General features: G+C 35.0%; 2 protein-coding genes across 5 annotated transcripts; one reads left to right on the top strand and one right to left on the bottom strand.

The window, feature by feature from the left end:
- The first annotated feature begins 1527 nt into the window (after positions 1-1527).
- Positions 1528-21100, top strand: LOC129896272 (histone deacetylase 15). Its single transcript, XM_055972128.1, has 18 exons — positions 1528-1830; positions 10241-10545; positions 10642-10818; positions 10966-11080; positions 11758-11831; positions 12034-12109; positions 12301-12365; positions 12785-12840; positions 13008-13131; positions 13214-13339; positions 13474-13524; positions 16997-17065; positions 17237-17345; positions 18393-18472; positions 18576-18658; positions 18756-18801; positions 19528-19699; positions 20803-21100. Exons 2-18 carry the CDS (start codon positions 10264-10266, stop codon positions 20928-20930), a joined length of 1833 nt encoding a protein of 610 aa, XP_055828103.1. The 5' UTR covers positions 1528-1830; positions 10241-10263; the 3' UTR covers positions 20931-21100.
- Positions 21048-23752, bottom strand: LOC129896273 (transcription factor MYBS1). 4 transcript variants are annotated; one of them, XR_008767929.1, is made up of 4 exons: positions 23130-23752; positions 22571-23037; positions 21242-21343; positions 21048-21136 (listed from the first exon to the last, which is right to left on the bottom strand). XR_008767929.1 is itself a non-coding variant. In XM_055972129.1 (3 exons), exons 1-2 carry the CDS (start codon positions 23603-23605, stop codon positions 22578-22580), a joined length of 936 nt encoding a protein of 311 aa, XP_055828104.1. In that variant the 5' UTR covers positions 23606-23752; the 3' UTR covers positions 21161-21343; positions 22571-22577. The 4 variants fall into 4 exon arrangements, 3 of the variants coding, with proteins under 3 accessions (XP_055828104.1, XP_055828105.1, XP_055828106.1); XM_055972129.1 differs by lacking the exon at positions 21048-21136 and having other exon boundaries at positions 21161-21343; XM_055972130.1 differs by lacking the exons at positions 21048-21136; positions 21242-21343 and adding an exon at positions 21659-21870.
- Between the last annotated feature and the right edge of the window lie 1263 nt (positions 23753-25015).

The following is a 25015-nucleotide window of genomic DNA, read 5'->3' as shown; positions in this document are numbered from 1 at the left end:
CTTTCTCTTATTCTCTCTGCCTTAATTTGCTAAGTTAATTTATTTTATAACAATTCACTCAAAAAGAAATTATTTTCCATGAAAACCCAAAACCCTAGGAATGAAGTGTTAGGCGACTTTGGATAGTGATGGAAAAAAGTTGGTGTGATGAGTTTAGAGAGGAAGGACACATTCAAGCCACTTTTGTAACCCCAAGAACAGATAAGATAACATTAAAGGCATATGTTGTCCGATAGTATAACAGAGAGCAATATGAAAAGATTTTTAATAGTAGACGGGAAATATGACCTTTTTAGTTTGGTATTTTTTTCAAGATTGTTTTTTTACAAAGGAAAAACATATAAACTAAGATAAAATTGTCAATTACATATCTAAACTATGCGAGGGTTTTATCACTTCCTATTTTTTTTTATTGATTACCCTATATACTAAGCAAGGATCCTATCACCGGTGATTTTTTCTTTTTAATGTGTTATTTGATTCTTTCAGATATAAATCGATGGGACCTAATCGTCTTAGATCTTAAACACAACAAAGTACGGAATCAAATTTTTGGAGTGATATTTTTATGCCCTTGTGTATATTAGCTGCAAAGAATATTATTTGCGTAAAAAAGATCGAAAAATCTATTCCCCATTAAAGTATATACTATAGATAATAAAGAAAAAAATTCAACTACTCATAAAGGGGTTGAGATTCGAGAGATAACATTAATTTGGATTTGAAATAGGACATTAAAATCCTTTTTAGGTTTAATAAATGCATTTATGCACATAATTTATTTTAATATCAAGTAATTATTAAAAAGAATAAATAATATTATAAAAAAAAGTACATGAGTTGATAAGAGCCTTGTCGGTCGATTGCTTAGGTCCATGTAGTCCAAACCTTTATCACCTCGCATAATTTTAATATTTAATTGATAATTTCATCATAATTTAAATGTATTTGAATGCCTTACTATACCTTATACAAAAGTAGAAGCGGCCAAAATCACGCACGTCTTCATCGATATGTGTACTTCTTAGAATTTACAAGACAATTTCAATAATTTATATGTTTGCTAATTAAGTTAAATAATGTAACTTGACTACAATTAACAACTTATAAAAATTTAAAAATTACTGATAAAGAACATTTAATTTTGATTTTCAAATTCTATTTGTGTCCCATAAATTAGGGGGTAACATATATTGGGTTTGTGAAATATTAAAAAAATATAATCGAAGAAAATATTTTTGACCCTTCAAATTTTATATGCACGTCACATAAATTGAAACAGAGAAAGTAAAAATATATTTGCAAATTACGTTAAAAATACTATAAATCATAATTATTAACATCTTAAAATAATTTAAAAAATTAAAACCTACGATCAAATATTAAGTAATTAACTCTTAAAATTTAATTTGTACCCCACAAACAAAAATAGAGAAAATAATATATATTGGAGTCCACTCCCTTTTATGAAGTTCGCGCGAGGCGAAATGGCTTTTTCTATTTTTTTTTTTTTTGTGTTAAACAACGGGCGGATTCCAAATCCATGTCCTTTTCTTGAAATAAAACCAAACGAAAAAAGCCCTAGAAAATAACTTTTCAATTTATTACGTCATAAAGGAAAACGTCGCTCCATAGAACTATTCATCTACCTCAGCAAACAAACCCTCACGTCCTCCGTCCACAGACTCGCTGAGACGACACAGAGATTAGCAGTTCTGCCGTCACAAATCCCAACAAAATTCTTCGTTTTGTGTTTCAGAAATTTTCCAACTTCATTTTACGCTGTAAGTGTTCCAAATTGCGCCAACGCCTCTGGTCTGATTACAACAGGTATTTATCTCCGTCGTCGCTGTTACCTTTACAGGTGCATTTACTCTGACCTATTAGGGCTCCTTTTCCTGATAGATAGTAGATATAGTTGGTGTTTTCTCCCTTACTGCAACTACATTGCACTTACTGTGGCTAGCTTGGGAGATGCTCCATTTCCCCGTTCTACTAGATTAGTAAAAGCTAAAGACATAGATTTGTTTGCTATAAATATAACTCAAAAATCTTAAAAAATTTATTTTCCTCCAAGCTCCAATTAGTATTAATCAAATATAAAGATTGAAAAAAATTGTTGCAACTTTGTGATTTGGCAAAGAAATCACAAGAAAAGTCATTTATAGATAAGATTATTCCTTCCTAAAAAAGTGAGAAAGCTTGTAAAATAGTTTTTAACTTCAATGATGATGTTTGTTGCAAATTGAAACAACTAGAAAAGTCTCAATCACTAAACTATTAGACTTCAATTTGTCACTCGACAATTGGCGAATCCTATTACAATACCAAAATGGTACTATTAATTAAACTCTTCCATTAGTTGTAACTTTCATGTGCACCAATTTCTCCTTTCTCTGTCGCTTCATGTTGTTGATTCTTGTTTATGTGTTTCGTCTTTTTTTACTTCTTGGTTAACAACAACAACAAACCCAGTATTATCCCACAATGTGGGGTCTGGGGAGGGTAGAGTGTACACAGATCTAACCCCCACCTTGAAAGGTAGGGCAGCTGTTTCCGAAAGACTCTCGGCTCCAGATCTTCTGCTACTTATATTGATGGATTCTGAGGTGGAGTAAATATTCATAAAGGAAAACATGGAGTTGTATGCAATACAAAGGAGGGAGAAGCTGAACAATTTCTCAATAAGAGCTGTTTGGAGTTAATGAGAAAAAAAGCCGCAGAAAAAGAACTATGAGCTTCGTATTAGTTTTCTTTTTTGTTCTATAGAAATTCAATTATTAGTTATTACTTATTGATTAATTAAAAGAATACAGAAAGTGACAAATTGGTCATATAATTGTAAACCATAAGGTAGGGTGGTGTTATGAAATTGTCTTTATTTTTATTGGAATAATCTAATTATAGGTTTAAAGTGAATACCATATAGTCCAGTTGTTAGGGAGCACAATATTAAGTTGAATGTATGTATTATGTGAATTTAGTGTTACTGGGTATTCAATTGCTGATACTACTTAAAGGAAATCTTGAAAATAACACTGAAAATGTTAAAGATGTCAAAAAAGGAAAGTAATTAGTTCAACAACTTTAATAAAGCGAATCAAGTTTAAAAAGTAGCAATACATGTAACTAATTAGAGGTGTAAAGTCATCTTATAAGGTTTTACTGAGCTAGAGTTGTAGAGACTTTTTTTTCTTGAATCACATTAGGAGAAAACATGCGCGGTTATCAAAACATTAGGAGAAAATGTACCTACGCATAACTGAAAAGTAAAACAAGCTATTGGGCTTGTTTCCTTTTCATCCACAGTATTTTATTCACATTATATATGTAAATAAAAAGACTCCCATCTGGTGAAGTGGAAAGTAGTGATAACTGGCAAGAAGGCAGGTGTTAAGGAGACAAAGAACATGAAGGTGTAGAGTAAAGCTCTCAGAATGAAGTGGCTGTGGAAGTTTGCCAATGATAATCAGATGCTATGGAAAAGGGTAATAAGTGCAAAATATGAAGGGGAAGTTATGTGGATGACTAAAGAAATGCCTACACCTTATGGAGTTAGTTTGTAGAGCTCAATAAGAGGCTTGTGTGATGAAGTTAAGAGTAATGCAAAGATCAAAGTTATAGATGGAAGCAAGACAAGATTCTGGAAAAATGAGTTGCATGAAAAGCGAAATCTGGAAATATGACATATACAATACAATGTAGTTCTAGGACAATCAAATACCATAACAAAGTTATGGACAAATCATGGGTGGAGCTTTACTTTCAGAAGACAATTCAATGACCAGGATATAGCAAGAGTGGCAAAAATTTTCAACATCGTGGAAGCTTTCAATGGGCTACAAATAGGGGAAGATGCTTTGTGGTGGAAGGGCAATAGTATAGAGGAATTCAAAGTTAACTCATCTACAAACCCAAAAACACACAACTGGCCATGAAAACAAATATGGTGAAGCATAATACCTCATAAAATTTCATGCTTCTTATGGTTGTTGGCCAAAGAAGCTACTCTGACTCAAGATAACTTGATGAAAAGAGGGATAACATTATGCTCTAGATGGCTTCCTTTGTGGGGAGACATTAGAGTCAGTGAACCATCTGTTTGTACATTGCAGGTATACCTAGCAGCTATGGAGGATTTTTTTTGAACCTCAAAGGCATCTCTTGAACCATGCCCAAGAAGGTCTTAGAGGCTTTAAAGAGTTTGGAGGAAGCAGGTGTTAATGTTTTCAATATTGACCGGAAAAAAGTGGAAAAAGAGACTTTGTATATATGGTTTCAGTATAACCCCTTATTGTTTTGTGATATAATACAAAGTTACCTATTTCAAAAACATTATATATGTCAAATAATCAAATAATTTCTATTTTTCATGGATCTTTAGATTCCACTCGGCTTTATTAATATGCAATTGTAATGCAGTAAATAAGAGATAACCTTGGTTGGGATTCATGGTGATCTCATAACATATTTACATAATATAAAAACATTAAATGAGCGTAATAAATGCGCACTACCATAAATTTCACATGGGTTCATCTCAAAATTGCGCTTATTTTGCCATAACATATTCTTTTTTATTTATATGCTTTTGCAATGGAAAAGAGGACGAGTAGGGTTAGGCGAAAAATTGAAATGAAGTTGATTGAGTCCAAGGAAACACACTTTGTTACTTTCTCGAAAAGGAAAATAAGCTTGTTCAAGAAAGCGAATGAGCTTTCAACTCTGATGGGAGCAGAGTTGATGTTTCGCTCTTTTCACCAAGTGGAATACTTTATTCGTATGGTTCCACAAGTATAGAAAAAATAACTAATATGTTTCTTGATTTGAAACTAGATGATAGTTGATGTAATCATGCTCATGTGGGCATTTGAAGGTCTTTGTGAAAGAATTACAAGCATTGGACAAGAAAGAAAACGAGCGAATACTAAGGTATAAAGATCATGAACCTCGACTTAGAACTACCACTAGATAAACACATGTTGCAGCAGTTGGTGGCAATTAAGTTGTTGGACAAAATTAAAAAACTAACAAAAAGTGTTGTTTAGGTCGAGCTACTCACGTTTGATTTAAATGTTGGCCAAATGAAGCTAATCAAGGTTAAAAATTAACAATAAATGTAACTAATTAGAGGTGTAAAATCATGTTATAAGGTTTTATTGAGGTGGAGTTGTTGAGATTTTTTTCTTGAATCACATTAGGAGGAGAAAATGTACGTGTAAGTTAAAAATAAAACTAGCTATTTTGGGTGTTTCCTTTTCTCTCATAGTATAGAATTAGCATTATACAAAAAAAAATTGTCTAGTGCATAAAACATCTTGCGTTAGCAAGGTCCGAGGAAGAGTCGCAACCTAAGGGGTGTGATGTAGACAACCTACCCTAATGCAAACATTAGTGGCTGCTTCCATGGCTTGAACCCGTGACATATAGGTTACTCAGAGATAATTTTACCATTGCTTCAAGGCTTTCCTTTTGAATTAACACTATATATGAAAATAACTTAAAGGCATGGTTAGTTTTCATTTGTCTTTAGATTCAATTCAACATTATTAAGTTGCTGCCATGTGACCAGGAGGTCATAGGTTCAAGCCTTGGAAACAACCTCTGGCAGAAATGCAAGGTAAGACTGCGTACAACAGATCTTTGTGGGCAGGCCCTTCCTCGGACCCTGCGCATAGCGGGGGCTTTAGTGCATCGGGCTGCCCCCTATTTTGCAATTGCAATGGAATAAATAAGAGGAAATTTTTTATAGGAATTCCTGGTAAGCTTGTTATAAATTCACATTCTATGAAAACGCTAAATAAACGTGACAGACACGTGTCAAATAAACTCATAATATGAAAACATAAAATAAACATGACAAATAGACTCATTATATGAAAAAATTAAATAAAAATAACAATTTATTTTCCATTTATCTTTAGATTCAGATTCAATTCAACATTATTGCTTTGCAATTGTAGTGGAATAAATAAAAAGGCAACTTTTGTGGGGAATCATGGTAATCACGTAATAGATTCACATAATATAAAAACACAAAATAGATTTGACAAATAGTCATAATGTGAAAACAATAAATAAACATGACAATACATGTGACAACAATAGACTCATAATGTGAAAACATTAAATAAGCGTTACAAATAACCTTGCACACCTACTATAAATTAGACAAGCTTTCCTCTCAAAATTGCTTCGCCAAAGTATCTTTCTTCGTCTTTAATTATTTGCTTTTGCAATGGACAAGAGAGTCGCGAAGGGTAGGAATTGAAGTTGATTGAGTCGGAGAAAGCACGAGCTATAAGTTTCTCGAAAAGGAAGAAAATCTTGTTTCAGGATGCTGATAAGCTTGTAACTCGAATCGGAGCGGATGTTGGTGTTATACTCTTTTCACCATGTGGAAAACCATGTTCTTATGGTTCCACAAGTGTAGAATATATAATTGATAGATTTTTCAAAGTGAAACTAGAAGATCGCCAACGTGATTATGTTGAGGGCAAATCAAATGTTTTCGAGGCATTTGGAGATCTTCGTAAAGAATTTCAGGCATTGGATGAGAAAGAAAAAAAACATATACTAATGTATAAGATTATGCACCTTGGCTCAGAAATATCGCTAGATAAATACATGGAGGAGCAGAAGTTGGAAATGAAGTTGTGGGCGGAGAGTGCTAAAAAAAGAAGTAAGAAGTTTTATTCTGCCTGAGCTACTCAAATTGGATTTAAATGTTGCCCCTGAGCCGGAAGAGGAGGAGAGTTCTTGAACTCATAATTATTAATAGTCTCAAGTTGTCCATTTATTTGAGATCTTAGACCACAAAAAAGAAGGTTATGTAGTTCTTGTGTTATTAAGTTAAGGTTTTCCTTTGTATCATTTTGACTCTTTGATAGTGCTTTTTGTTGTCTACATTGGTAAGTCACTAAAATCTCTTATTGACCTATTGAACAATGTAATAGTGATTGATCAAAGAAAATCATTGTGCATTTTGTAGTGTTCTTTCATGGTTCCATCGATGACGATGGTTGATTCATTTACATTTTACACCAAGTCTATATGGAGATGGTTGAATCTCCGTAATATGTGTTAATCTAATACCCCTTGACAATTAGTATTTCTTTTTGCAAAATAGAATATGGAATAAGAATGTGTATTAGCAATATAGGTAATAACTAATGAAAGACAATATGCTCCTTCAAAGTAAGTAATTTATGTATAATAATCTCTACATTATTAATCACTGCACAACAATCCCTTCAGTATTAATTACCTTACAAACAATCCATGCTTTACAATCTCCGCATAACTAATATCTCTATTGCAGTGGAAGTTGTGATTGCAGAATGTATGACACTGTTGGTTAGCAGGGGTAACAAATTAGGAGTCATTGGATTTTGCCAGTTGAAAATCCAAATGGGCTGAATAATAAATGAGTCATTGTCCCCTCAACTCAAAAATTAGTTGGGTTGAGATGGTTGGGTCAAAAATACATGTATGTCACTTATACAGGAAAATATAGAGAATGCTGAATCACGATAGGCAACTAGTGGTTACGCCGGCCACTTTGTTACATTCAAAAATCCTACTCTAAGGAAATAGAATTGTATGGTATGTTGTGTCCTAGAGTGTGTTGTGTATATTCTTTCTGTATATTATAACTTGTAAAGCTGTACCATTGTCTTGAAGCTTCAACGTAATCGTCCAAACTCTTAAATCTGGTTTCTTAAGAGTCGTTCATTCCCTCCTCCTCCTTCATTCACTCTTTCCCAAAAATTCATATTCTGAACACTATTTCCTCTTCGTAGTGCTTGGTGTTTTCTATATTAATAGAAGGCTATTGTTTAAATGTTATTTTCCTGTAACAATAATTGACTTAACAAAGACGAGAATTGACCATATTTGAAGACTCGATCACTGATAAAGTCTTCTCCTAACATAGCTCCAATTTCAAGAATTCCAATTATCAACTCCATGATAATGATGAGTTCAACAACTCTCCTCCTCTTCTAGCTCAAAGCAACATTTAAATCACACTTGAGATGCTCGGAGCAGAATAACTTTTCTTGTTTCTTTTTTAACTTTCTCTACCCCTAGCTTCATTGCCAGCTTCTGCTCCAACATGTTTTTATTTGGAGGTATTTTTGAGCAAGGGTGTATAATCTTATACATTAGTATTCACTTTTTTTCTTTCTCATTCGATGCTTGTAATTCCTTACGGTTATTTTTAAATGGCTCTAAGCAATTTGATTTCCCCTCAGCATGATCACGTTGACAATCCTCTGGTTTACTTCGAAAAATTTATCAATATTTTTTCTATACTTGTGGAAGCATAGTAACATGGTTTTTCACTTGGTGAAAAGAGCATAACACCAACATCTGCTCCTATTTGAGTTGCAAGCTTATCTGCATTCGAGAACAAGGTTTTTTCCTTTTCGAGAAATTAACAGTGTGTGCTTTCTTAGACTCAATCAACTTTATTTCAATCTCTTGCTTACCTTGAATTGAAATTGATTGAGTCTGAAAAAGCAGACACTGTTAGTTTCTAGAAAAGTAAAAAAACCTTGTTCGAGGATGTAGATAAGCTTGAAACTCAAATAGGAGTAGATGTTGGTGTTATGCTCTTTACACCAAGTGGAAAACCATATTACTATGCTTCCACAAGTATAGAAAAAAATAATTGATAATTTTTCGAAGTAAACTAGAGGATCGCCAACATGATCATGCTGAGGTGAAATCAAATGGCTTAGAGGCATTTGAAGATCTCTATAAAGAATTTCAAGCATTGAACGAGAAAGAAAAAAAGTGAATACTAATGTATATGATCATGCACCTTGGTTCAGATATACCTCCAGATAACACATGTTAGAAAGAAACTAACAATTGCGGGTGGAGAAAGTTAAAAAAGAAATAAGAAGTTTTTTCTACTCGAGGTACTCAAGTTGGATTTAAATGTTGCCCCTGAGCCAGAAGAGGAGGAGAGTTCTTGAACTCATAATTATTCCAACAACAACAACAACCCAGTGAAATCCCACAACATGGGGTCTGGGGAGGGTAGAATGTACGCAGACCTTACTCCTACCAAGGTAGGACGGCTGAGGAGGAGAGTTCTTGAACTCATAATTATTCCGTTGGTGGTAATTGAAGTGTTGAATTTGGAATTGTGTTTGGAGGAAATTCTACCAGCCATCGAGCTTTTTATATCATTTCTTGTCTTTGTTATTAGTCTCCGGTCGTCCATTTATTTGAGAGTTTAGACCACAAAAAAGAAGGTTATGGAGTTCTTGTGTTATTAAGTTAATTTTTTCCTTTGTTTCATTTTATGTCTTTGAGAATGCTTTTTGCTGTTTACATTGGTAAATCTCTGTTTTTTCCCACACTATATTTTTATTTTCAAAAGTTGTATATACAAAGATATTGATTGAGCACCCAATCTTAGAAAGCAGTTTTAGATAAAATAGGCTGTTAAGCATCCTGACTCAATAATCTTAGGTCCGCTGCTGGTGGGGTAGTTCACAATTGTCAGACTTAATATCTGTGGTTATATTTTTGTAGAACTGGATGCATTTCTTGTTTTGGCAGCAGGCTTAGGGAACCTATACTGAATGAATGTTGGGTTTTCTATGGTTTTATTTGGGAATGAAAATTGTTTGTCCAGCTGGTTCTCTTGTATGCCCCTCTATTTTAGCGGGCTTCAGTTTACTTTAAGACTTGCATGTGGTCCTTTCTATTCCTGCATTAATTTTATATTCTTTGGTCTTGCTTTGGAATCTAGTTTCTCATTTATCTTACGCGCTCTATTACTCATACAGTGCCACATGGCTATCAACTCAATCTTAATAATCATTAAGGAACCAAAATTAAAACAATAATTCAGTCTCTACAGCTTTAACTAAATCCATATGCAACATACTAGATTTGGACATAACTTATCAAGAAAACGAAGAAGTCTTTATCTCAATTCTCTTCTCTTTCAGATATTGTAGATTTTGAACCTACCACAATTTCAACCCTTATCTCTACATAGGTCTAGCTGTTGGAATTAAATAAACTTATTAAGCAGTTTCTTTGAGAAAGGTAACAGTGATATTTGTAGAACACTTTGTAGCGTCATATTAGTGTTATAGGGAATGATACACTAAAGTGTAATAGCGGAAGAGGACTGCTTTGGCCTTTACAGTTGGTAAAATTAGAAGTTCTTGTCTAAACTTCATGGCTATTAATTAGTATTTGATATTTGTCACAGATGATTGTGATCGTTGTGGAGAAATGATCTTAGTGCAAAAATGTGTTATTAATTCTGAAGGCAATGAGGTCTCAGAAGCATCTAAAATGAGCAATTTAACTGGTGGAAAGACTGAAATCAATCTTCCAAATCAATCGGATGTTGTTTCATGTCAAGATTTAAATGGAAGATTGGACGGGGTTGACTCCACAGTTGTTTGTGATTATACTTTTCATAATGATGGACCATATGGGGAGGTGTCACAACTTTGTACAAGAGACTCAGATGGGATCTCCTGTTTGAACGCTGACCCAGCTGCTATAACTGTGAGGGAGCCTGCTATTAGTTCATTTTGTATATTTCACTGATTTTGAAGCTGTGCATCTGATGATTCCTTACTGTAACTTTGTTATCAACTTCAGAAAAGTGCTAAGCGCGAAAGTGATATGACCTTGGAGGATATGTACAATGCTCGGTATAATTTTGACGAGGATGATGATGACAGTGACTGGGAACCATCAGAAAAGCAAATAGAAGTTTTGAAGTGGTTCTGTGTCAATTGTACAATGATGAATGTTGAGGATGTTGGCAATTGTGAAGTAAGTTGTTTATCTTTTTGGCTGTTCTCTTCGTCATTCAGCATGCCCAGTCTCCCTCTGTTTTCTAAGCTAAATTAATTCTGAACTTTTCACTTACTGTTGACATTATATATTCCATGGTTTAGTAGTAGAATACTGCCTATGCAGGTATGCGGAGAACACAGAGAATCTGGGATACTCAGGCATGGGTTTTTTGCATCTCCATATCTGCCTGTAGAGGATGTCAACCAAGATGAGTTGCCTGTTACTGAAAATTCTGAAGGTTGTTAGTAATTTTACATAACAGAACATTATATTTGCACTTTTGATTGATTAATAAATGACTTTCTCGTGCAATGAACTGTATCATGTATAGTTGAAGTTTTATCCCAGTATACGAAATATGCTCGTACGAGAGAATTTGCAACTTTCCTAGCATCTAGGATAGTCACAAGGAATAGAGCTGTGGATGACCATCAGTTGATCATGTTAGCTGAGACATTAGTTTACTGGTTGAAGGCATAATGCTTTGGAAGGTGAAGTCCATTATGTATCTGCTACCTTATGGTTGAGCCCTCACCTTTTGTGTTGTCTCCTGCCCAATGTGGCACCCCTGTTTCTTGGTTCCATTTGGTTTACTCCCATTTGATAACTCATGGCAGCAAGAAAATGTCAAATATCTGGAAACATAGAATGGAAGTCCAATATCTAAGAGTTAGCTTATATCATATAATCTCATAGTCATGAGTCATTGTTTCGAAAGTAAAGTCCCTAGAAATGTGAGCAGACGTACCACTTCTAATTGTTCTTACTCATAAAACCCTTTCGTTCTTCTTTTCCAATGGTGCATGTCTGCCAGTTTTTACTATGTTTGTTTGTGTGTTGCGCTATATGGTTTATGACCTTTCTCTTTTTGTTTGTTTTGGCATAACTAGTGTATTGATTTTTGTTCTACTGTAGATTCGTGCAAGAAAAGTTCTTTATCATCCTCCACTGCTGTAGGGTTCGACGAGAGGATGTTGCTTCACACAGAAGTATGGTATTTCTTCAATTTATTATCTTCTGGGTTAATCTTTTATTGATTGTCCTTGTGCCTTCTCTAGTCCTAAAAATGAGTAATATTAAAAAATGAATTGAATTATTGTTCTTGCTTTTTGTTTTGGATATTAGTTATTGAATACCAATTTCCTGTTATTGGCGATGATATTATTTATGGGCTCTCTTTTGATTGAAAAGGTTGTAATGAAGTCTCATCCACATCCTGAGAGACCAGACCGTCTTCGAACCATTGCAGCTAGCCTTGCAACAGCAGGTTTTCTTCAATTCTCTTTATATCCGGGCTTTAGATAACATTGCAGTGGTATAGCCTAGCATTGTCATATGGGCATCCACACCTTATGTGAAGTTGTAGAAGATATACGTGGTTTATACTTTCTAAAATCTATGATGTCAGGTCGCTGAAAAATGATTGTCTAATCTTTTGTGGTTTCTTGACATGTTAAGGTATATTCCCGGGGAAGTGCTATCCCATTCCGGCAAGAGAAATTACAAGGGAAGAACTCCAGATGGTGTGATGCTCTCTAACTTTAGTTGTTTAGTGGTTAAATGGGTCTGCAATGTGTTGTATACTGCATTACTTGAAATTCTGTACTAGTTTCTTCTCTGAGACCCATAGGTAATGCTATTTAGAGGTGACTAGCTGATTATCTTCTTTCAATTTTAAAGGTTGGTTAATTGCCGTATCTACCTTTAACCTACAAAAAAATAGTGTCCTATCTACCTTTAAGCGAAGGAAAGCCAAGACATCCATGATAAAATTATGGTTTATTCGATCATTGAGGACTCCTAAAGCACAGGTTTTCTTCAACGGTGACGCCCAACTATTTTTAGTAGTATTATATACAAAAAGACAAAGGAGGTGATATCTTTACTTCTAGAAAAAAAATTAGATTTCTCATGTATTAATTCTTATATTTGGACCTTTTAGGTACACTCCGAGGAGAATATTGAAGCCGTTGATATCACCAAGCGTATGCATGCCAGGTTTGAGAATATTGATTACTTACTTTCCATTTTTTTATCAGGTATCATTTGCTTTTCATTCTTATTGGTTTTAGTTTTAGTTTAAGGAAATTATTGTACTGGGACTACCCATGTGTAATAGAAAAACGTTCAGTATTTATCTTGATCAAGAGCTTTTTAAATGGCAGTTATTTTACACCTGATACATATGCAAATGAACATTCAGCATGCGCTGCCAGGCTTGCAGCTGGTTTATGTGCTGACCTTGCTTCAGCAATTTACTCTGGTCGTGTCAAAAATGGTTTTGCTCTGGTAAGAAGTTGCATTTGATAATGCATTCTCCATATAAGAAGGAAAAACCACACTGATATTTTCTTTGTAAAAAATGAGTCAGGTTCGTCCTCCTGGCCACCATGCTGGTGTGAAACAGGCCATGGGCTTCTGTCTCCACAACAATGCAGCAATTGCTGCATCAGCAGCTGAGGCGGCTGGTGCAAAGAAAGTGTTAATAGTTGATTGGGTATTTACCCACACTCTATGTTTATCCTCGATTGCTTGATTTTTCTGTTATCATGGGATATTTAACACATGTAATACACGAGAAATGCAAAAGCCGTGACCTAATTTGTGATTTCTTTTTTTCACGCCTTGTAGGATGTTCATCATGGGAATGGCACACAAGAAATATTTGAGAGAAGCAAATCGGTGAGCAATGAATTGCTAAACTAAGTGTTGGGTTATGATCAATCTTTTAGCAGAACACTGAGATGGATCTTATAAGGGAACTCCTGGTCTCATAATTATTAAAAATGGGGGGGGGGGGGCTCCTGGTCTTGCCTCTTGGACCACCATGTCATGTTTATTTCTGATTTAGGATATGTTTATGTTGCAGTAAATAGTCGTAGAGTTAAACAAATTCTACTGGAGATCCTCTTTCTTTCCTTTGATACCGTTTTTGTCCTAGTTATGTACATATTTTGATTAGAAAAATTGGTCAATAAATTTATCTTTATATTTTTTAACAAAAGCAAAAACGACAAGAAAGGCTGGGATAAGAAGTTTTCTAGGCTACCCAAGGCAGGAGAGAGGAATGCTCGAGACCTAGACCAAATGAAGTGCATCAAAGACTAGGAAGACAACGTATTGGTTGAAGAGGCATCCATTAGACGGTTTCATAAACTTTTGAATGAAGACTGGGATAGAGACATTGTGCTAGGTGGTTTAGAGCACTCTTAGAGTCTGTGGTATTTTGGATATTGTTGATGTATAAGGTTGAGGAGGTTAAGGCCACAGTGTTGTGAAAGGCGATTGCCTCGTCGCCAATGGCGTGAGGCAATCCTTCATCGCCTATTATTAGCTTTGTGGTGAGGCGATCTTCAAAAGGCGGTGCCATGGCTACAAAGGCATCACCTTTTGTATTTTCTTAATAAAGGCGACCAATTTAGGCTTTTAAAAGTTAGAAGGTAATTTTAGGGTTTTCTTTCCAAATTTGCACAATTGTACTCTTACATTGTGATTGCGACTCCAGCCAGTCGACTAAACTAGACTTCTTCGACGACTTGCCAGACTTTTCTGGTGACTCCAAAGTCCAACCAATATGTATTTCTTCTTTTCTTCTTCTAATTTCTTCTTCCTCTGTTTCTTTTTCCTTCTTCAGTATATAGTCGTCGCTCGCCCCGCAGACCCTTATCGCCTTTCGCCGTCCAAAACACTAAGGGTGCTATTTATAACACAAGTAGGGGAAGAAAGATTGGGTCAGACTAGATCTCTATGGAATTTTGGAAGTACATAGCCTAAACGGGTTCATGCCACTAAGCCACACTATGAAAGTTTGGGAAAAAGTGGTGGAGATAAGGGTGAGTAGTGTGTTTATTTCCAAGAGCCAATTCGGACTCATGGCAGCGCGATCTACTACAGAATTCATTCACCATGTGAGTCTGACTGGTGGAGCAATATAGGAGGATAGGAAGAGTGTAACAACCCAGTCCGCTAGTGATATTGTTCGCTCCGGTCTAGATCCGCACGACTTTAAAACGCGTCACTAGGGTGTAAGGTCTCCTTACTTATATACTTAGCATCTCTCTTATGTTTTGCTGATATGAGGCTCTTATCCTAAGATAGGGTGTCACATACACCCCTATTACGAACTCAACGTCCTCACTAAAGTTTTTCCCTTCATGTGATTTGCCTAAGACTCAACACTGAGGTTTGCCCCGCCTTCTCGATATTTGCCTAACCCACAAGGCATACTTACTTTTATAAGCTAAGTTAGGGCCTCATAAAGAGGGAATTACATATGGTGTTTATTGATCTAGAAAAGCATACGACAAAGTCCCAAGGGAGATTTTTTGGAGAGGTTTGGAGTTGAGAAGTTTACCATTGGCTTATACTAGGGCAATTAAGGACATGCAATGAGTGAAGACCCGAATAAGGACAATGGGAGGAGACTCAGAGCACTCTACTTACTTTGATAAGCTAAGTTAGGGCGTCATAAAGAGGGAATTACATATAGTGTTTAGAGATTTTTTGGAGAGGTTTGGAGTTGAGAAGTGTACCATTGGCTTATACTAGGGCGATTAATGACATGCAATGGAGCCTAGACCCGAGTAAGGACAGTGAGAGGAGACTCAGAGCACTTTCCAATCGTATGGGGTTGCACCAGGGTTCAACGCTTAGTCTATTGTATTTGCCTTGGTGATAGATGCATCACATCCAAGGTGATATGCCATGATGTATGTTATTTGCGTATGACATAATACTTATTGAAGAGACTCGCGACAAAATTAACCTTAGGCCGAAAACTTGGAGACACCCTAGAGTCTAAAGGGTTTAGGTTGAGCACGACCCAAACTAAATACTTGGCGTGCCAGCTCAATGATGCAATGCATAAGGTTGGCATGGAAGCGAGGCTTGATACACAGTCCATCCCAAGAGAGGAAGTTTCTAGTATCTTGGGTCCTTAATCCAAGAAAATGGAGGAGATCAACAATGATGTCACACTTTGTATAGGTGCGGAGTGGATGAAATGGAGGCTCGGCTCTGGAGTATTGTGTGATAATAATGTACCACTAAAACTTAAAAAGGTAAGTTCTATAGAGTGGTGGTTAGACTGACTATGTTGTATGATACAGTGTATTGTTCAGTTAAGAACTCTCATGCTTAGAAGATGCGAGTGGCGCAAATGAAGATGTTGAGGTGGATATGTGGGCGTACTAGAAGAGATAAGATTAGGAGTAAAGCTATCGGACAAGGTGGGAGTGACCTCCGTGGTGGACAATGAGGGAAGCGAGACTAAGATGGTTCATGCATGTGAAGAAGAGATGCGCAAATCCCTAGTGAGAGGTTGACACTGGTGGGTTTAAGAAGAGGGTGAAAGTATTAAGGAGAGGTGATTAGACATAGCTAGGAAGATTTGGAGGTTGCGTACTAGAATTGAAGATTAGTAGGTAGTGGATTGTTTCTCGGAAACAGCCGTCCTACCTTGGTAGGAGTAAGGTCTGCGTACACTCTACCCTCCCCTGACCCCACGTTGTGGGATTTCACTGGGTTGTTGTTGTTGTTGTAGGTAGTGGATTGTTGTCTCGGTTGCTTGTGAGATAAGCTTGGGGGAATTTTGGTGCACTGTACCTGTTTCTCCTTTCATACAGGATTAGCAGTATTCCCAAGGGTCTTTCACAAACAACTTTTCTACTTCCACGAGGTATCTTTCAGAAACAACTTTTCTACTTCTACGAGGTAGAGATAAGGTTTGCGTACACTCTACCCTCCCTAAAGCCCACCTATGGGATTTTACTCGGTACATTGTTGTTTTCCTATTTTTTTTAAAAGAAAGGGGTAATTGAAGTATTGAAAAACTTGCAAAGTTAAATGATAAGTAAAACATCTATATCATTGTTTGTATTTGAATTATACAAATTACCAATACTCTTTGAGGTAGTGGTAAGATCTGTGTACACTCTACCCTCCCCAGACCCACTTGGGGAAATTTCACTGGATATGTTGTTGTTGTTGTTGTACTTGGGAGAACTGTATTTCCAAACATTTTGACACATCCTAAAGATGAGATTGTTTATCACATTGCGTGGAACACAGTGTGTTATAAAGAATTTCCTGAACACTGCACATTTGTTGTTTGGTTGGGAGTTAAATTGAATGTTGTGGTTCTATTATTGAGCAGGTTCTGTATATATCATTGCACAGACATGAGGGTGGAAGATTCTACCCTGGTACAGGAGCTGCAGATGAGGTACTCATTTATCATTAAACTAACACCGATTGTTTGGTTAGACTGAGATTTAATTCATTTTTGTCCCTTCATGTGAAGGGTCCAGAAAATCATGATTTTCATGTGTTTTGTTTTTAATTACATTCATTTGAGATGCATTTGGATGTCATAGTTTATTTTCCTTTTCCACAGGTTGGTTCTATGGGTGCAGAAGGATACTGTGTGAATATTCCTTGGAGCCGTGGGGGAGTGAGTGACAATGATTACATTTTTGCATTTGAGCAAGTCGTGCTTCCCATAGGTAGGTACTTTATTTCTCGGTGAAGAAATTAAAAATAAACAAAGCTTTACTAAAACGAAACTATGAATAAACTGTTAGAAAAATAAAGTGAGGATACTTGGAAGCAGTGATTAAGTGAAGATCTTAGCTGTGGTTATATATATATATATATATATATATATATCTTGTATATGCCAAAGTCAAGTCTCCCTGATTGCAGGGGAATGTGTGCATGTTATGCTCCTTTTTCAATAGTTTATGACTGGGAGGCCAAAAGCTAAGTCCTTGCAGAAAATGAACACCACGGAGGACCAATGAACTTGTGCAGGATGCCTTTAGTTTACCTTCATTTCGAAAAAAATAATTGGAACTTATTGATAAATGGAACCCTTGCACATTTTTCATTACAAGTGGGTACTAATGTAATATGTGCCTTGGTGAGCTTGTCCCAATTTATTTATGGTGTGAGGATCACCACAAATTTACTAGGTTGATATTGGTTGTCAACTACTGCAATCTTCCTCCTTTATTTGGGTTCGAGACCATAAATGTGAACAAGCTCACACAGGCAGGAGGATGAATAAACTAGATTTGTGAGGAATGTTACATGAAAAATGACGCCACTATGCATTTTCTCAGCTAAAATAAGAACTTTAGAAGGTCTGGAAGGGCCAAATCATGTGATGCAAAACTCACTTTTATTATTATACTTTTGTTAGAGAGGAAATACCATGCTACATTGGTGGTTAGATTGTTGGTGGCTTAGCAATATACGTGTTGTATTGCACCTTTCTGTCAAACACCATCTTGGTGTATAGCAGTAAAATTATTTCTTAGTGGTTGATTATTCCTAGCTCATCTTGATTTATTGTTTTTATGAACTTATCTAGTTCTCTTTAGAAAGTAGGAAAAAACAGGAAAGAGAGTGACCTCATCAACTTCTCTGTTTCCACCTTGTTGCAGCTTTGGACTATTGTTTTTATGAACTTATCTAGTTCTCTTTAGAAAGTAGGAAAAAACAGGAAAGAGAGTGACCTCATCAACTTCTCTGTTTCCACCTTGTTGCAGCTTTGGACTTTAATCCAGACTTTACCATCATTTCAGCAGGATTTGATGCTGCTATGGGTGATCCCCTTGGCTGCTGTGACGTAAGGATTTTTGTAGTATTGACTAGTTTAATAATGTACTCATTTCTTCCTCTTATATGTTGCCTGTGCCTACTTTGTGTTACCTTTTGGATTGTCATTGCAGGTAACTCCTGCTGGTTATGCATCAATGACTCAGATGTTGAGTGCATTGTCAGGTGGAAAATTGCTTGTTATTCTGGAAGGCGGGTCTGTGTCTTCTCTTTGCTCCTTTGTCTTAGCTCTTAAATCAAAGAGAACTGGAGGTTTATATGTTTGCTTCTGTTTGAATGGATATGTTTTGCAGCTACAATCTTCGCTCAATTTCATCATCAGCTACAGCAGTGATTAAGGTAACTCTAATTTACGCAGAGGGAGTGGATGATGGACTAGGATGAACTGATGAAAAGGGCATGTAAAAGACAATGTTGGAAGAAAAAAAAAGAACTTTCAGTGTCTCCCTTCAAAACTTACAGTTGGAAAAAAAGGCAAAAGAACTTGCAGTATCAGGAGAGTATGTTTTTATCAGTATGGACTAATACATAGATTTCAGATTCAAGTAAAACAACCAAGACAGATTTCATTCCCCTAGTCCTACCTCACTTCTATCATAACTATCATTACCAAGTCCAGTGTGATGAATCTTTCAACTGCTGCCACTTATGCATGCCAATTGCAATGGGTATAGGCTCTTGGTCAGCAGTAGTGTCTTGATATTGTTGGTCATCTTTTTGAGTTGCTTTGACCTATTTCTTGTTTCTTCTTTCCTAATAAATTGCTCTCTGCATCAAGCATATTTGAAATCCTGGCTGAGTAATGTAGGACAAACTTTTTTAGTTCTCAAGTCTTATAACTCGTTTCTCTACCAGGGGGATTATCCACCCACTATCTTTTTCAGTTCGTTTCAGTAGCAGATAACCTGTTAAGTTATTGTTAATATGACTAGAACAACTTCAATGGTGGTATCGCGGAAACTGTTGATCATTTTTGTTCCATAGTTTTATCCTTCAAACTGTTGGGGTGTGCAGGAGTTTGATTGTTTTTTCTGATGTTGTGTGATGTTGTCCTTTCTTTTCTAGGTCTTGCTTGGTGAAAGTCCAGTGATTGACATAGACAATACTGTACCTTCCAAAGCTGGACTGCGAAGTGTTTTGGATGTTCTAAAGATTCAGATGAACTTCTGGCCTACGTTGGAGGCAAACTTCACTAAATTGCATTCGAAGTGGGGAGCCTATGCTTTTCAGGACACAAGTGAGTTTCTTGAATTTTCTTTGGAGCGTATGTATGAGGTCCCTATTTTATCTTTTGCCTCTAGATTGGATGATGACGGTTTGTTCTCTTTTCTAACCTTGTGGAGTTTCTCAAATTTGTCCTGTCAATTCGTGTTAAATGTTTAAGATATATATTGTCTTTTTAAATATATTAATTAATAAACATATGTTCTTAATTAATATTATAAAAAAATAATTGATTATATTTTCAAATTAGTGTATTTTATTTAAATTAATCATAAAAACTAAAGTACAAATTTCTTATGAACATCATGAAATGCATGTTTGACAAAAATGTTAATATTATAAATATAATTTCATAAAATTATTAAAATAGTTGACAAATAGATTATCTATCAAGTCTAACTAAAAAATAAATAGCTTGCAATGTGAAATATCAAGTCAATACTACTAAAACAAATTAAACTAAAAGTATAACATAAGTTCTAAATTCAAAACAAATAAAACTTAACATAATACTCTTATGTGAAATTTCAACATAACGTACATAAATATATTTAAAAGAAAAGGAAAATGTAAGTCTATAACCTTATTCAACAATAAATTCTATTTTAATTTAAATATTAGAATACTTACAAAATCATGCTAATGGAAAAAATTGAACAAATAAATAAATAGATAATACAAAAAATTGAATGGAGTCACATGAAAAAGTAAAGGTTGAGAATGAGAAGGAAATGAAATATAAAAAATAAAATATGTTTTAAGAAAATATTAGAACAACAAAAATAATAGAAATAAAAAAATTCAAATATAAATAAAAGGAAGAAAAGAATTTTAAAAAGTTTCATGTAATTACACCAATTTCTAACCCTCTCTTGAGAATTGAGGAGTGTAATTACTCCCTTTCAATTACACCAAATTCCTCTCTAGCCAAGTAATTACTTGGTCTACCAAACATGTCAAAAAGTGTAATTACACTCAATTATACCGAATCCCAATTACATTGTGGCTTTCCAAACAAGCCCATACAGAATCCTTTAGACACATAATTCTGCAATGGTGTTGTTGAGAATTGGACTTCTGGTGTGTTGAACTAATGCGCGCTGGCATTGAATGCAGGAAAGCAGAGTAAAAAGAGACGCAGGACTGCTTTACCAATATGGTGGAAATGGGGGCGAAAGAGGCTGTTATATCGCATACTGTCCAAGCAGCTGCGTGCGAAATCCTCTTGTAGTTATTCTTGCTGATGTTGATTCTCGTTGTAAGCTACTGGCATTAGGTCTAGACTGTGCTGTTGTTTTGTAAGCCGGCCTTACTGTTTCTTTTTTCTTATTTTGCTTAGTCGTACTTCCAATTAAATCGCACCCTTGGATGTACTTGGATAGTTTTTATTTTGCAGTGTTCTATTTCTAATCCATCAACATGCGTATGAGTGATTATGATTTAACAGAACCTGCAGCAATCAAATAACATCAAACGTACCATTATAATATCACAAGTGGGGTTTGGGAACAATAGGATATACACATACATTATCCTTATGTGACATTACTCCTACCTTTATGGAGTAGAGAGAGTGATAGGCCCTCAGTGCAAGGTACTAAACAACTGAAGCAACATTTAGTGATACACATTGAATGAATTTGCCTTGTCGGATGTCCTGTATCCATTCATGTAATTGTCAACAATGGAAGTCATTGACATTGCCGTTGGGGAAATTGAAATTGCAGAAATAAAATAGAATGTCCAATTTTCTGATGCAATAGAACTAAAGATGATAAATATCTACAGGACCACCCCAACCCAAAAAAGGAACCCTTAATGTTAAACGTCGTTGTTCCATAGGTTTTAAATCTAGTGTTAAAACCTTAACTATTGGGATATGAGTAGTGATATTTTTGTATTTTTAGTGAAATTAATCTAAAATTTTAAAAAATTATCTCAGATAAAAAGAAAAGTAGCACTTCAAATGTAAGCTGCAATAATATGTTTTACGCTTAAAAATTATTTGGTAAAAGTCCAAAAAAATGTATTCTAGATTTTCAAGAGAAGATTCCTCTCTCTTCTTTTTCTCCTCATAACCTTCATTTGTTCTTTTCCCCCACAATCATGTGCCACTGTTCCCTATTGGTGGATTTTGCGTTCAGGACACTTCCTCTAGTCTTCACTGCTAAAGAGTCCTTCAAACTGGAAAGAAAACCATAATTTGTAATTTTGAAGGTTTATAGGCATTTTTGTTGGACCAAACTCTCTAAAATATAACTTTTAATTATACCCCTCGTCTTGATTATATTGACATAGGGTTAAAAGAAAAAAGTAAGAATTTGGAAACTTGTGATCGAAAGTAAATAGTAGGTATTTGTGTGATTAAAAATCTCATCAAGGATAAAATGAGAAATTTAAAATTAAATTATTACATCATTCTTTTTCGGATGACTAAGGATGAAAAAAGTGTCCATAAGAAGAAAGTATCTCTATTCTATCTTCGTCATTCATCTTTGTTAATGTAAAAATACTTTTAGAATTATAATTTTTTAATGAAAAAGAAGTATTTATCATTGCCTTCTTACAAAATATGTAAGTGCTTATATATATAATCACCTTCAATATCGATGTTTATCAGCACTTAAAATATATCAATTAAATTTATCTACCTAACCAAAACAAGCTTTATACCTTATGTGAAAGAATTGAGCATCCCTTAAAACATCCACATACTAAACTCTACTATTTACAAATTTCTAAGAAAATAATTGGGATTATTTTGATACTTGAAACAACCCATGAGCCTTTCAAAATTCAGTTTTCAGTAGAACCTCAAAAGCATTTATGATATACTAACTCTATAGAAATTAGAAAGAAGAAATTCCAGCTATATAGTGTGCACCATTCATTCACTGGTGCATGGGTGGCGGCGGTGGCGGTATAGGATATGCAAGTGGAAGTGCATAAGGAGGATGGTGCCCGTGAGGAAGCATAACCGGTGTTCCAACGGCGGATGCAAGGTGGCTCGGCGGTGCAGCGACGGGATGACCCATCGGAGCACCGTACATGCCCATACCATGCATATTAGGCTGAGTTCTGTGCTTGACTGAGGGTCCAAGTGCAGCTGGATTTGGATTGACCTGTTGGCCTGTAATCGGAGCCTGATGAGTTGAAACGTCTCCTCCATTGTTGATACTTGTAATGTCGTGAATACTTGACCTTCTTCTATCTCTATTCATGGAATTCAAACGAATAAAGTATTTCTGAGCGTGACTAGCTACTTGTGTTGGAGTTCGAGATATCACAAAATTCCTTGAAATACTTCTCCAATCTCCTTTCCCAAATTTGTCTAAACCTAGCAAAAACAACCTGTAAATCAAAATTAGGCAAAATTAGGCTTCATTATAGCATTAGATTAAAATTGTTTTCGCCTTAAAATTGAGTACTCCATTTTAATTTACCTATGTTCTTCTTCAGTCCATGGTATGCCCTTTCGTCTCTCTTGTTCAGACCTAGAATTCCCTTTTCCTCCATGCCCAATCGGGTCCTGGTTCGTGCCTGAAAATCCATTTGAATAACCACAATTGGAGCGCCGTCCGTCCACTGACCCAGAATAGCCTAGATTGACTTGTTTGGTTGAGGAGGAAGAAGCTTCTTCTCCTTGATAATTGGGAATTGGAACTTGCCCTGCTTCAATGGCTGCAACATCATCCAAAAGTAGTTGGTAATGTCTTTTGAGCTCATCAATGGTTTTTGTGGGGACCATGGAAGCAAAATTCTCCCATTGCTGTTCAGAATCTTCAACCCAGTGCATAGCAATGGCATTCTCAAAAGCTTTTTCTTCTTCTCTGCTCCACACTAGTGATGATGAATCTGAAGGTGACATTTCTAAATTTCTTCTTGTTTTATTCTTTAGTTCAATTTGGGAAATTTGCATCTAATAATATTTCTCTTTTCCAGTTTGAAAGAAAAGTAATAGTAGGGAAGAAAAGAGAGTAGGGGTATCAAATGTATTAATGGAGGAGGACCACTTGTGAGGTTGAAGGGATGGGCTCATTTGTCACCTTCATACAAAGTCATCCAAACAAAATTACAAAAAGTGAAAAGCCAATTCTATTTCAAGAATAATCTTTACGAAATGAAGTAAAGATTTTATATAGGATAAAAGTAAAACTAAATATTCTATATTAAATGAAGGAAAATATTTTAAAGATGCTACGAGTTAATTTGATCAATCTTCAAATCTAAATTAAATTAATATTTAAATATTAAAAAATTATAAGTGCAATTCTTTTTATATCAATATAATAAAAAATACATTGATTAAAGTTCAAGCAATTTGACGCTAAGAAAATAAAATGTGTTGTATTTTGAAACGGAAGGAGTATAAAGTAATCTAAATATTTTGTATATAGTTATAAGAAAGGAAAATGAAATCAATATTCTACATATAAGGAAATTAATGGGGATCTTATATACATGGAAATTAATTTCCATCTATATATATAGCTGACAAAAAGGTGGGCAAAAAAACAAATAGAAAAGGGAAAAGAAAGAAAATAAGGAAAGGTAGTGTAGAAAATTACCAACTTTTGTCCAGCGGTAAAATCTTTCCTAGTTAGTAAAATGGAAACTATCATAAAAATAATGATTAAGAGAGAGTGGAATAAAATAAGAAACATGAAAGTAAAAAAATGGCATCTATTTCATCATTACATTAAAATGAAAAAGTGGCATCTTACAAGTAGCAATGGGTGAATGGCAATAAGAGGTTCCATACAAAATCTTGCAGGAATTTTGGGCCACGCATCGTTTGCCCTCGTGATTCTAGGACTAGTACTAAGTACTTCTCCCAGGCTTGCTTTATTAAACTTTGGGACAGATAAGTATAACTAATTTTGAAATTAATTTTAGAATAAATTTATTTTATATAAAAAAAATTATTATGTATGAGGCACAAATATGATGTGGCAGACAAAATTTTATTGCCAAGTGGATTATTGGGTCCCATTTCAGAAAATAGCTCAAAGTCCCCTCTCTCTTTTCCTTTTTCCCCACTCTTTTTTAACTTTGTTTTCTTTGGTTTCAGCTTTTCTATTAATTTCTCTGTGCAATTAATATTTTTTTTCCTTCAAATTCAAGCTAGGTGAAATTTAATTAATATTTTAAAATATCTTTTTTATTATATTAATATGAGAAGAATTACAATTTATAGTATTTTTCACATATTTTTTTGAATATCTAAATTTAATTTTAAAATATTAAGTTAATTTAATTGAAAATAACTTCGAAGATTGATTATTGACTTTTGATAAGCAAAAAAATGATATTAATTGTCACTCAATTA

This window comes from Solanum dulcamara, chromosome 7, assembly GCF_947179165.1.
Source record: "Solanum dulcamara chromosome 7, daSolDulc1.2, whole genome shotgun sequence".
NCBI lineage: Eukaryota > Viridiplantae > Streptophyta > Magnoliopsida > Solanales > Solanaceae > Solanum > Solanum dulcamara.
The sequence above is the reverse complement of the archived record's forward strand: the minus strand, read 5'-3'. Positions and strand labels throughout refer to the sequence as shown.